The sequence below is a fragment of the Scardinius erythrophthalmus genome, assembly GCF_964197995.2.
Source record: "Scardinius erythrophthalmus genome assembly, chromosome: 9".
In the NCBI taxonomy this organism is placed as follows: Eukaryota; Metazoa; Chordata; class Actinopteri; order Cypriniformes; family Leuciscidae; genus Scardinius; species Scardinius erythrophthalmus.
Window position 1 is genome coordinate 6,993,598 of NC_138229.1, and position 14,085 is coordinate 7,007,682.

Genomic DNA, 14,085 nt, shown 5'->3' on the forward strand with positions numbered 1-14,085 from the left:
GGATTTAGTATAAAAAAAAAAAAGGATTCAAATTTTTTAAACTTTTTTTTAATAGAAAAAGTTTTCCATTCTAGTTAAACATGGTCACATTTATTATAATTCTATACATCTCATAAATATTCTTTTTCTATTTTATGTCTCAGACTCAAACTACACTTTTATCATATGAGTCATAAAACATGACGTCCACCATAAACAAGCAATGTGCAGTGTAAACAAAACTAGTTTTGCTGGAATAATAAGTGGTACATTAATTCAGGTACCTTCAGCACTTGACTGTTTAGGAGCACTTCAGTTCATCAAAATAACTCCTGTAATGAGGAAAACACTGTCGATTTGTGCGTGATCCAGGAGTGTGTGCGTGTCTTTCACAATCCTAATAATAAGAACAGAGGAAAAAATGTCTATTTGACCAGCCAGGATGGGTCTTTTCTGATGCTTTCATTTTCCGGGCCTAAAATAGCCACTCCACATGTCTGCTGGCCGATACCTAGATACCTGTAAAAATAAATAAAAATGTGTTAAAAATAGGTAAATTTTCAGCAGGGCTGCGGAGCGGCTGTGAGTTGACTCCACACGGTTCTCATGTGCGTTAAAAAGCTTTACGTTGTTTAATGTACCTAAACAACGATTACCAAATTTCCCTCTCATATTGCTCCTCAACCACTGAAAATGGTCAAAAAATCGAACCCAGAGTCCAATTATTATGGACGGTATCTGATATTAAGCGTTTCTGCTTCACATTTTCAGCAGGGCAGCGGAGCGGCTGTGAGTTGACTCCACGCGGTTCTCATGGGCGTGAAAAAGCTTTACGTGGTTTAATGTACCTAAACAACCATCACCAAATTTCGCTCTCATATTGCTCCTCATGTTTATGAAATGTTATGATATATGTGTGATATATATGTGTTTTTTAGCTCTTTTGTTTGAAATGGAAAAAATCTAGCTGCTATCAAAAAAAAAAAAAGGTTCGACTATGGCAAAATCTAACGAATCAGATTCGACTATGAAAATCCTTAGTCGAAAACAGCCCTATATGATATTATACAAATAGAAATATCACACCAGCACTCAAGCATAAATATTATTTTTATTAATTTAATTTATTATTTCAAATTAGCAAAGTTTAGTGTTTTTCCCTTGTATTTTAAATGTAAAAAAAAATAAAAATAATAATAATAATAATAATAATAATTATTATATATATATATATATATATATATATATATATATATATATATATATATATATATAGTGCTGGGCGGTTTACCGGTTCATACCGAATACCGGTGTTTATTTTTGTTACGATATGAATTTTTAATATACCGCAAAACCGGTGTATGTCGCTTTAATCGGAACGCGGCGCTGCGCGACACAGTCTCACCCCTCATTTACAACACACGTCTGCGGCGCATTACAGCTGCGACAAGGTTTTATTCCGTCCTCCACGCGGTGCGTCAAAATAGACCAGGCGCCTATATTTAGCGAAGCGGCGCGGAGAGCCGCTTCTGGGAAGCTTCGATCTGAAACACAAGCATTGACTAGAATGGGCACGAGACGTGTGGGGGTGAGAGTCTTTTTTTCTTGCGGCGCGCGTGTTTTTATACTGTATTAACGTATCTGAAGTGAACTGACGGTCTTAAGAAAAGTTTCTTTGTTATTACGATTGAATCTTTCTTTATCTTTCCTGATAAAGCAGTGTTTATGAGCGTTGCTGCTTTGTGTACAGCCGTTACCGGGGAAACCACTGTTTCTGCCGCTCCTAAAGCGCGTCCTGCTGGCACCTCTTTGTAAACAGCCTTGCAAACCTGTATTATTAATATTAGTGTGGATTTTTTCTATAATATTCACTCATGACAATAAAATAGGGCATTATAAGTAAATCTACTGCACTATTTCCTCTCTCACTCAGTAGAAAATGTGGTAAACACCCATCATGCTTGAGAAAAAAAAAACACACAAAAAAAACCCCGGTAAAAACCGTGAAACCGGTATAATTTAGAAAAAAACCGTGATGTTGATTTTTGGTCAAACCGCCCAGCACTATATATATATATATATATATATATATATATATATATATATATATATATATATATATATATATATATATATATATATATATATATATACATACATACATACATATATATATTCCACGTATTTTGATGGGTCATAAAAACAAACATCCCCCCTGACATCACTTTAATGTCTCATTACCTGCCAGCAACGTCAATTAGATTTTTGTCGGTCACAGCGAACAGTCTCTCTCTGTATCTTTGCTTCATTTCATCAGTAATGCCGTTTAAAAAACGTCCCAAACCTGCAGCACAAATACAAGGTCCTTGTGAACCAGAAAACAAATATCCAAAAACACAAACTCAAACAGCAAACACAAAAACATTCCTACACATCTGAACATTCACACAAAATATCTGCAGATTCAAGAATGCAAATTAAATCCAACTACAGCAAAATTACACAGAAAGAGACTAAACATCATTCAGTATCAAAATACACTCGTCAGATCATTCAGGATGTGCTCTAAACGACTGACCCTTATCCGAGGGGGCAACAGGTGCATCAACGGCAGAGAAAACTGAGAGCTTAGCCTCGTCGATATCCTGCTGGGTAAACCTTCCCTCTCGTGCCCACTCTACTCCGCCACGGAAAGCCGACAACGTCTGGGTGGAGTTTGGATCTCTGAGAGATTGCCATGACAACCAGATAATAAACCATGAATCAACTTGGCACACACACACACATATATATAGATACACACACACCAGTATATTTAAAGTAGGGCTGGGGTAAACGATTATTAATTAAATGATTAGTCGGGCGATTATTTTATCGATTAGTCGGCTAATCTAACGACTAATTGGAATTAATTATCCTGTCTGTTATTCGCATATCTCTGTCATAACGTTAGTCCGATGGATTTCAAACTCGACAGCTGTCTGGGCACGAGTAAGTGCAGTGCCAAGTTTGACGTTTGGATGAGAAATGCAAAAGATATCGTTAAATATATCGGTAAAAGAAGCACTTAGAAGGTTCAAGGTTGTGGTTTAAAAATAAACATTCTGACATAAACACTTTGTCAGCTACAATGTTTAAACGTGATAAATCCATTTTGATTAATTTGAGTAAAAAATTAGTTTTCTTTACCAAAGTGGCAAGATGAAAACCACTATTTTTTGTTTCAAACTTTCACATAGCATCTTTAGGTTATAATAACATAAATAATTCGAATCCAGATTTAGATTTTCAAAGATTTATTATAAAAACGGATTATTTTTTCATGACACTTTTTTTTTTCAAAATGCAATTAATCCACTAAGAAATACCTTCTGAACTTTTTTGACGGCGATCAGCTGTAAAATGGCTTGGTCCTGCTCTGTTTTCGTTGACTGAGTAGGCTACAAGAATTGAAAGTTTTTTTAAAAGATACCCTGGGGTTAACGTGTCAGCATTCGACAGAAGTTTTACGCTGTCATGTGAGAACAAGCAACAGTCGGCATTTCTCTTCCTCCCGCGTGCCTCATCTTCTTAATCTCCTCATGTAAATGATTAGATTTCGATGGCGTACGTTTCTTCCCTACGGCAGAATCCACCAGAGATTCATCAATGCCGTCAAATGTATTAATTTTTTTGCTTGTTTGTTGATCAAAAAGTACAAAGTAGATAAGGAAAACTAGGATGCCGGGTGTGTTCAAAGCGCCGCCGTTACTGTTTACAATGCGTGGAATGGTGCGCTGTGATTGGTTGAACGGATTTATCGCATTCTGCATAGAAAGGAGACTGGTGTTTGTCGCGGTTTGGAAAGAAAGGGAGAAAACATGACAATAACACAGCGGGTGGTGTGTGTGTGGCGAGCTGTACCTCTGGGAATGGTGCAAAAAAAATAAAAAAAAAATAAAGAAGCCTCGATGCAAAAAACATGACGTCGACGTCATTTTGACATCGAAGCGTCGACGTCATCGACGCACCGCTACAGCACTAATTTAAAGCATACACACTAAACAGAGCATTGTGTCAGATCTAATGAAATGCATCATACACACCTATAGGAATAAAATGAGAACAGGCCGCCTCCTCCCATTCTGGCCCCGCCTCCATAAGCCCCGCCCTTTTCTCTGATCTCTCCATGGAGGAACTTAGCAGTCATCATCCTTCCTAAAATACACAGACTGGGAGACAGACAAATAGCAAACTGTAAATGAGTGCATGATCAATCAAAATAAAACTGTAATAGCGATTTGACAGTCTAATTATAAAATCACAAATGCTGCAATTTAATTAAATCTATATATACACTGCGTACACTTGTAATGAGAAGCACTTATGAATGGCTGTTTTTTTTCCAAAATAAAAGCTTGATGGATTATCATTTGAAAATGAACAAATGTAGACAGTAATAAATACTAATACTGTCATTTAAATTTTTTTAAATAATAATAAAAATAATAATAATATTTCATTTTACAGTGATAAATAATATTAGTATTATTTATATTGTTTAATATTTGTATTAATAATAAAAATCATAAGAATAATCACTATTATTAAAAATATAATATAGCAATTATTATTATTAAATTCATATTGCTATTTAAAAGCACAACATTTTTGGCCCTACCAAACCTGGAGCATTTTTTTTTTTAAAAAGTGAATTTTAAAAATTGAAAATTTTATCAGGCAAAAAAAAAATTTGAGATGAGATTTTCCCCCAAAATTGTGCAGTCCTGAGTGAACACAATGACCATCTTTTTACAGAAGTGCACGAGTGTGTTTGTTGTACCTGGCGTAATCGGCGTGTGTGAACGGGACCGTGCGCACACACTCACTGACAAAGTTCACAGTAAACGGGAGCTGGAAGTACGTCTTCATCTGACAGGGTTTAAAATGAGGCTCCTGATAGGATGAAGGGAGATCAGTGAGAATGCAACCAATGAATGACGTATGAATGTTGCTGTAATGTTGTACAAATGCACTTACTGAGATGAGTTTACGACTCACAGCTGATCCAGCAGTAGGGTCCAATGCTCTCTATGAGAGGATAAATAAAACCAATCAAAACAGATTTACTCTTCATCTAAACACAACAAATTCATTATATCAGATTCGTGAATGAATTGTTCTTTTGAGTCAAATCCTTTTTTGATCCAGTTTTGTGGGGAAAAAACTCCTCTTATTTATTAAAATGCTCATCCCTCTGTCTTTGCAATGTACAAGATTTCAAGGATCGCTAAAACCCTTCACCTTTAACTCGTTCACTGGGTGTTTAAAGCACTATTCTCTATAAAGCTGATATAGAAAAATATATAATTTTTACATTTTTGAACATTTATAAGTTCACATATTCCCTGGGAATTGAACCCACAACCTTGATGTTGCTAGCGCTACACTCTACTATATTACATTTACATCTATGCATATGGCAGACGCTTTTACCTTAAGTGACTTACATTTAAAGCACATTTTTTATGAGTTCATGAACTTCCTGGGATTTGAACCCATGACCATTGCTAGTGCCATACTCCACCATTTGAGCTACAGGAATATAAAGCTTATTTAATTGTGAAAACCTGTGCTTCTCACCTCCACAATGGTTGGTCTGACAGGTTTGCGCTCCTTCCTGTTGGCTGCTATATTCCCTATAAACCTCTCCACTTCCACACCTGCATCAGATATTTTCTGGGGCGTGGCGTTCACGGCACACCTGAAATGATGACATTATAATCACATATAAATTCACATTTGTAAATCAGTCAATTGTATAAATAAATGTATAGTAAACAATTTAATTGTATTTTTACTGTTCATTTTATATGAATACAGTACACTGTATTTCTAAATTCATTTTAATGACGACTTTCTTGTTTAAACCCCCTGTTTTTATTTATAAATTGCACCCTGTAAATAACTACACCATTTCACAGAAGAAATTATGAATGTGGTTATTATTAATAATAAGTGTTCAATATTTCATAACGCATCTTTAGTCATATTGCTTCTGGCACTGCTTTAATAAAGTAATCAGCCTTTTGAGGCCATGCATGATTTTACCACAGTAAATACCCTAATATACCCCCTAAATTGGTAAAATCACTGTTATACAAAATGGCTTATTGCATTAGCTTAATACTACATATATTGTCAAGTACTGTGGTTGATGTTTACCTCATGTTCTCAGGGTTAAAAAGGTGTCTCTTTATCCGGGGAAGTTTCCTCAAAACTGAAGTCAGATCAGTCATCTCAGCGATTCTTTTCATAAACTTAACCTAAAATGAAAACATCATATATTTATGAAACAATTAATTCTTCTTGAATCCCTCAAAGGCTGGAGAACAACATTAGGGTGTCTCATCATCACTCACCTGGTCCATCCCACTGAAGGTCTCCTGCAGGTCTGCTGTGGGCGTGAGGGATCGAGCCGCCCGTGTCATCGCGTACATGTGACCAGAGTACGAGATGCCATTGGACAGCTCTTGAGCCGACATCATGACCAGCACACGCAGACGCTCCTCATCTTCAAAACGAGGGCTGGACATGTGCAGGGCAAATTCAGTTTAAAATAAGTATACTTGCACAGAGATTTAAAGATTGATTTTTCTGTCTCTATAAACATGACTAACCAGTTAAATATGTCACTCCACAGCTGAAACATGTCCGGTAGATTCCGTTCCAGACAGGAAGACGACAGGATAATACCCTAAAAAACACAAATAAAGACATGAGCACTGATTGCACACTCACTCCAACGCAAGTTCAAATATCAGCAAAAAAAAAATATCCAGAAAAATGTGGTTTCAAACCTTCTGGTTACCAGTTCTGAGCTTTTAGCTCTACCTCAGTGTACTTGCAAACAAAAGAGCATCATATTTATATAAAATTCACACATGATAGATGAGGAAGAAAGAGTGATACCTGCTCGTACAGATCAAGATCATCAGTGTCTGGAATGATCTGTGGAGATACAGACATGCCTCCGGTCTTCAGCTCAATACGCTGGGCCTGCTGACGATAATTCATCTCCACACTGCCTAACCTGAGATTACATCATCAATACATTAGTTATTTACTTACACTACCGACCAAGTAGTTGGGGGTCAGCAAGATTTGTTGTTGTTCTTTTTTTAAAGAAATTAATCATTTTATTGTGCAAGGATGCACAGGAACTGATCAAAAGTGTCAATTAAGACATGTCTAATGTTACAAAAGATTTCTATTCCAAATAAATGCTGTTCTTTTGAACATTCTATTCATAAAAAAATCCTGAAAAAAAAATGTATCACACAATTTTCAACTGATAATAATAAGAAATGTTTTTTTTTAGCAGCAAATCAGCATATTATAATGATTTCTGAAGGATCACGTGACACTGAAGACTATTAAAGTATATTTCAAACAGAAAACAGTTACTTTAAATTGTAATAATATTTCACAATATTACTGTTGTTATTGCATTACATTAAATAAATACAGCCTTGGTGTGCATAAGAGACTTCTTTCTAAATAAATAAATAAATAAATAAATAAATAAATAAATATATAAATATATAATATATATATATATATATATATATATATATATATATATATATATATATATATATATAACTGACCCCAAACTTTTTATATTTATATATAGCATATTTTCACACAGACTGGTCTGATTGAATGTTGGATACTGTACACTCCATATTACAGTATGTATCAGTGATGAAGCAGCACAAAGGGTTTCATACTTGGTAATGACGCTGCAGAACAGAGGAACGTAGATCTTGAGGTCTTCAGGGAGGGAGTTGAAGTTGCACATGGCTCTGAAATAAACCATACCATTGGTGGGCTGCTCACAGTACTGAACAGGTACACCACCTACAGACACAGAAAGAGATAGTGTTAGAGATAAATGTAGTGAATACAGTAAGTGGCTTTTGCATCTATAATTTCAACTTTGAATGTGCTTGTTACATGTATGCATGTGCATTTTACCAGCGCTCTCCAGCTGTACAGATGTGTAGGGAATGATGGGCTCAATGTCGGACACCTTTAATGCAGGTAGACAGGAAGCGTCTTGAGTTGTGCTCTGAGCAGCTAACAGCTGCAAACCTGAAACAACAACATGGATTAATCTCTGCAACAGAAGGAGACTAATAATTATCGTCCTTCCTGGTCTCGCGAGCGTACCTTTCTCATAGATGTCTTTACGGTCTGCGTCGCTGAGGATCTGTATCTTCTGCTGTAGCTTCTGTTCCTCAGCTTCAGCCTGTTTCTCCAAGAATCTCTCATCAGGACTCATGGAAAGGGTCAATTGATGAGTGTTATTCTGAAACACACAAAAAAACCGGACACATTTTAAGCAAATTAATGCAACAAACATGCATGAAAAAAACTGCAATCATGGAAACAATCAATCATGTTTTTCTATTATGACCATAATAATTTTACATTTAGTTTTAGTTGTATTTGTATTTTCTATTTGTCCTATAGTATTATAGTTTTATGGTTTCAATATATTAAGTTATTTTAGATTTTTAACATTGTAGGGCTGCCGAAGTTCATTTGTTAATTGATATCATTTAAACAAGCTTAAATTTCTCTAGAATACCTCTTGTTATTGCTATCTAGCACATTCTGTCATGCTTAATAAATGCAGTTTTAAAGTAGTAAAATTCTGCATTCAAAAGCTAAAATATTTTTTTTTCATTTTAAGTTAGTTTTAGAGTAATGAAAATGAATTTTAGTTTGGTTTCAGTTATACCAATTATGTTAGCATTTAATCTTGATACAGCTGTTTTAATTTCATTTTAGTTTTGATTAACAAAAACATCACTGTTGCTTAAGCACACTATTAGCATTAGGCATGGCACGTGATGCACAAAGCAACATTCACTGCATCATCAATGGAGCAGAATAACCAGTCTGACTGACTGACTGAAAGAAAGAATATTACCTTAAAGTAGTGCTGGACTTTGTCCTGAAGGTAGCGAGGGTTCTCCTTCAAACACTGCCGGAATCTGGACACACTCTCACTGATCTTCAACAGCTGCACCGGATCGCCATCATGATTCCAGCAGGATGCAATATACTGACAGACAGAGACAGGGGGTTTTGCCATGCAAGTTTTTGAAAGTTGCCCTCAAATAGAAAAATATAGTAAAATCTCCTAAAAAAAAAAAAGATTCATACTAGTAAACATTCATTAATTTATCACAATTTTCTAAAAAAAAAAAAAAAAATCAATCTAAAGGTTAGTGATGGGGACGAGACCGCCTATGCCGAGTCCGAGTCAAGACCGAGTCTTTGAAGGGTCGAGTCCGAGTCGAGACCGAGTCCGTTGGTTTTCAAATTCAGTCGAGTCCGAGTCAAGGCCGAGTCTTTGAGGAAGCGAGTCCGAGTCGAGACCGAGTCTTTAGGAGTCGAGACCAAGACCATAAAAACATGTCAGTTTTCATATTCATGATTTAATATCACCCCAGTTAATAATCAACAGTTAGGCCTACAGACTAAGCTAGATTGAGAATTGTTTAGAGGAGCAGTCTTAATGTCTTAATATGGACTATGTTTTTACTATCATTAAAAAAAATCCCTACCACATGCATCATCTTCTGCCTATTTTTCTAAACTGCTTCAACAGTGCTGCTCTGTCATCAACATGTTAAGCCCACCCTGACTTTTTTAATCATAGTTAGGACATGCAGAGCAAATGAAAATTTTCTAGCGGTATGTATTCTAGTGGACTAGTGACGGGGACGTGACCGCCTATGCCGAGTCCGAGTCAAGACCGAGTCTTTGAAGGGTCGAGTCCGAGTCAAGACCGAGTCTTTGAAGGAACAAGTCCGAGTCGAGTCAGAGAAAGCAGAAATCGGTCTCGAGACCGGACTCGAGTACTACATCACTACTAAAGGTAAATGTACACTATGCAACTTTTTTGTATAAAATTAACCAAATTTAAATAATGAGTCAATCCACCATCCATCCTTCATCCAACATGTGTTTTTATAAATTGTCATATGTAGTTCTCTAACAGAGTTCTAAAGCATTGTCTATTGTGAAGTGTCATTTCATTATAGTTGTTGTAGCATTGTCTTTGTGCAAGGAAGTACCGTGTCTATTAATGGGTAGAGCAACCGTAACGTCTTCAGCTAGTCAGCTTGAGATACTTTCCATCTAAACTGGTTATATCTCTTAAGTCTAGTGAATGTTTAAACTTATTTCAGTTAGCTGCTTAGGCAACAAGATAGTTCTCCCAAAAATGAAAATTGTCATAATTTACTCTTCCTATCTTAATTTGTGTTTCAAAGATTAACCAAAGTCTTATGGGTTTTGAACGACATGAACAAGAGTAACTGATGACAGAATTTTTTTTTTTTGGTGAACTGTCCCTTTAAGAACAACAGCAGTTGTCAGAGTCATTTTGTGTTTTGACATGTTAACAAATGTCGCTTAAGCAGAAAATATTATTGTCCTTTTCAATAACATTCAATAAAAGGAGCACAAAAAATATATATGTACACGTGTGTGTGTGTGTGTGTGTGTGTGTGTGTGTGTGTGTGTGTGTGTGTGTGTGTGTGTGTGTGTGTGTGTGTGTGTGTGAGTGAGAGAGTGAGTTTACTCACTGAAGTGAGAGCTAGGCCGAAGCTGGTGGACTGATGTTTCATCTGAATCTCAATTTTATGCAGCAGAGCTTCAATCTGCTCCTCTTCAAAACCAGTTCTGAAACAGCAATATAATTACATTTATTCATTTAGCAGGTGCTTTTCTCCAAAGTGAACATCACAAGCAAATTCAGATTCTCTCAAAGTCAAAACTGAGTGAAGGCTCAGCAAAAGCTTGATTTCATTTAAAACTCTTTATTGTAGTAAGGCAATCAAAAGTCATCCAATCTATACTCACGCAATGATGTCATCGATGGTTTTGGCAATGATGTGTTTGACCGCCTCAGCGTCGGCCTCCGCTATGCCTTGAAGACCGATGGTGAAAGACGCTTGTCTAGTGCTGCCGTCAAACCTGCACGAATCACACGTTTATAAAGCTCCACTATCACTCATCAGAGAGAGGAAGTGATTTTGAAGTCTTGTCAAACAACGTACCCCACTGAAGAGGAGAAGTCTGAACCGATATTGGGCTCGATCAGGGCTTTGTAGAAGGGGGAGTTTGGACCAGAGATCATCAGAGAAGAGAGGAGGCTCAGAGTGAACGCCTCAAACGTGTCTGTGATGCTGGAACACACGTAGACATGAGGATAGAGAGGTAAACTACAAGTTTAAAAAATTAAATGACTAGTGTTGTCAGAAGTCCCAGAACTGCTCGCTTTCAATACCCATTCATAATTTGAATAAAAGTTTATTTTTCATACTGCTAAGTACAAACTGCAAAGTTTTGGGAGTGTTGACCATTTTAAAATGCAGGATTGAATCTGAAATTACGATGTTTGACGTTGTGATAACCATGGCAATGGACAGGACATTAAGTCTTGCTGTCTAATTTCAATAGACCTGACACTTGTTATTTTACCTTTATTGTGATTCTTTGTTTTTCATTTTATTACTCATTTTTCATTGTGACAACACTAGAAATGAAAAGAAAAAGAAACTGAATATTTGTGCACTCACTCTCCCAGCAGATAGCTCATGCAGAGTGTGTTTTGTTTCATGGGGTCAGGAACCAGGGCGTCAGGCCTGCAAGTCACATGATCCGCTCTCTGAGCAAAAACATTGAACAATCAACAAACCTCACAAACTTGAATTGAATGAGTTCATTTTACAGGTCATTCTCATGTGTATTATGTAACGCACAGGTTTGTCCCAGAGCATTTGGGGAGGAACTGCAGTGTTGGGTTCTGTTTTCTCAAATTTAGACAGAGCCTCTTCCTCTATCTGCTGTAGGTGCTGCTCCAACGGTAGGTCCCCGTATGTGAAGAACCTGCAATAAACACACAGAACAGACAATGAGTATTGTCTGCTTTTTGCACACATTCATTTAGTGAGTCCTAGTGTTTAATGTGTGTACCGTGCATTGCTGGGGTGGTAGTGTGTGGCGTGGAAGTGTCTGAGCTGTTCCCAGGTCAGGTCAGGGATGGCCAGCGGTTCCCCTCCGGACACAACAGAGTATGTGTGATCCGGCAGGAGTTTATTCTGCAGGTGCTGAGCGTACAGACGCTCATTATCTGACTACACATCCAACATATACAAGAGTAACAGAAACATTTGTTAGTCTATAATAATCATAACATCATACAAAACTCAAATGAATGTAAATGTGACATCCAGCAGTAACATTTTATCTCTTATGCTATTTGTAATTATGGGCAGATATATTCAGTATATGGACGTGTGCATTATGAAGCTTATTATGCATAGGATGCAATGATGACATCTACTGGCTTAAGCAGATATTTATCATTTACAAATCTAATCAATTTTCGTTTTTAGGTGAGCCATCCCTTTAAGGAAAATATAACTTTGGCCGCTACCTACACTACCATTCAAAAGTTTGGGGTTGGTACATTTATTTCTGTTTTTGAAGTCTCTTATGTTCATTTTATGCTCAAGCTACATTTATTCAATCAAAAATACAGTAAAAACAGCAATATTGTGAAACATTATTACAATTAAAAAAACTATTTTCAATTTAATATATTTAAAAAACAAATAATTTATTCCTTATGCAAAGCTGAATTTTCAGCATCATTACTACAGTCTTCAGTGTCACATTTCCTTCAGAAATCATTCTAATAAGCTGATTTGCTGCTCAAGAAACATTTCTTATTATTATCATTGTTGGAAAAAGTTGTGCTGCTTCAAATTTTTGTGAAAACCATGTTTTTTTTTTTTTTTTTCTGATGAAAAGAAAGTTCAAAAGAACAGTATTTATTGAAAATAGAAATCCTTTGTAACAATATAAAATTACTTTATTGTCACTTTTGATTCATTTAATGCATCTGTAATGAATACCATAAAAAAAACAAAAAAATAAAAATACTGACCCCAAACTTTTGAAAGGTAGTGTATGAGGCCACGGATCTATCATCCATGCATCTCTATAGATATTACTGATATATATATATATTTTTAAATCAGAAGAGCACGGAGGAGATTTCTTACAAACACTCCCTTCATCTCGTTGAACACCACACCCTTGAACACCACACGACTCGTGGGGTCTGTGGGGGTCTCGTGCTCCAGCCTCCAGCCCTCCTGCCTGAAAACAAACAAACATAAAATCCCTTTCAAAACCAATTGATGTGCCATTAATTACATTATCTGGGTTAAGGCCTTTACCAGAAGTCCAGTTCTCTGAGACAAGGGAAAAAAACAGCATCCAGATAGACCGACAGAAGATTCTGGAAGTCTTTGGCATTCTGAGTTGAGAACGGATACATTGTGTAATCACTCGCTGGGGAGAGAGACTGAGAGAATCAGAGACAAATCACACACATACATTCTCTTAAACACAAACACGCATCGGGAAGTACCTGTGAAGGCGTTCATAAAGGTGGAGAGAGAGCGATTGAGCATCTTAAAGAAGGGGTCTCTACAGGGGAAGCGCTGAGAGCCACACAGAACCGTGTGCTCCAGGATGTGAGGAACACCGGTGCTGTCCATCGGTGTGGTGCGAAACTGCACACTACAATAACACACAAGCAGAGGAACATCATCTGGGCATTTAATGGGGTTCAAATGATTTCAAAGCATTTCAGTCTCCATCAGACGCAGACAGACTGTACCTGAAGAGGTTGTTGGAATCGTCTCGGGCTGCGTGAAGATACTGAGCATCTGTTGCATCATGGGAGAGTTTAACGGCCGTCAGAAACAAATCCGGCACAGCAGTAACCTAAAAAAACACAATCGATGTTAGCACAAGGTCACCCTGACACCCATACAAAAAGTCCATCAATGCTGTGACAGTCAGGAGGACGATCACAAATTCCTCTCAGTTTGACAGTTGTAGCATAATAGCTAATAAAAAAGATAATCCTATAAAATCTAAGGCCTCTAAATTATCAGCATGATTAAAACTTCACTGACTAACCTCTTGTCCATAATCTACTACATGCCTTCTTCTGGCATATTATTG

The 14,085-nt window shown here is 36.8% G+C and overlaps 1 protein-coding gene across 2 annotated transcripts in view; it reads right to left on the bottom strand.

Moving 5' to 3' along the window:
* Nucleotides 1-4: 4 nt before the first annotated feature.
* The window catches only part of pitrm1 (pitrilysin metallopeptidase 1), a 34,756-nt gene continuing 20,675 nt past the window's right edge, over nt 5-14,085 (bottom strand). For both annotated transcript variants that reach the window (XM_081373508.1, XM_081373509.1), the window contains exons 3-27: nt 13,736-13,842; nt 13,484-13,635; nt 13,290-13,404; nt 13,113-13,209; nt 12,019-12,179; nt 11,805-11,931; nt 11,622-11,710; nt 11,100-11,228; nt 10,903-11,016; nt 10,626-10,722; nt 8,960-9,094; nt 8,194-8,332; nt 7,999-8,115; nt 7,752-7,881; nt 6,931-7,051; nt 6,639-6,715; nt 6,381-6,546; nt 6,184-6,284; nt 5,602-5,722; nt 4,999-5,049; nt 4,802-4,914; nt 4,065-4,190; nt 2,558-2,703; nt 2,221-2,323; nt 5-498 (exon numbers count right to left, since the gene is read on the bottom strand). In XM_081373508.1, coding sequence (XP_081229634.1) covers nt 405-498; nt 2,221-2,323; nt 2,558-2,703; nt 4,065-4,190; nt 4,802-4,914; nt 4,999-5,049; nt 5,602-5,722; nt 6,184-6,284; nt 6,381-6,546; nt 6,639-6,715; nt 6,931-7,051; nt 7,752-7,881; nt 7,999-8,115; nt 8,194-8,332; nt 8,960-9,094; nt 10,626-10,722; nt 10,903-11,016; nt 11,100-11,228; nt 11,622-11,710; nt 11,805-11,931; nt 12,019-12,179; nt 13,113-13,209; nt 13,290-13,404; nt 13,484-13,635; nt 13,736-13,842 — 2,928 coding nt within the window. In that variant the 3' untranslated portion in view covers nt 5-404. The remainder of the gene's footprint in view (nt 499-2,220; nt 2,324-2,557; nt 2,704-4,064; nt 4,191-4,801; nt 4,915-4,998; nt 5,050-5,601; nt 5,723-6,183; nt 6,285-6,380; nt 6,547-6,638; nt 6,716-6,930; nt 7,052-7,751; nt 7,882-7,998; nt 8,116-8,193; nt 8,333-8,959; nt 9,095-10,625; nt 10,723-10,902; nt 11,017-11,099; nt 11,229-11,621; nt 11,711-11,804; nt 11,932-12,018; nt 12,180-13,112; nt 13,210-13,289; nt 13,405-13,483; nt 13,636-13,735; nt 13,843-14,085) is intronic.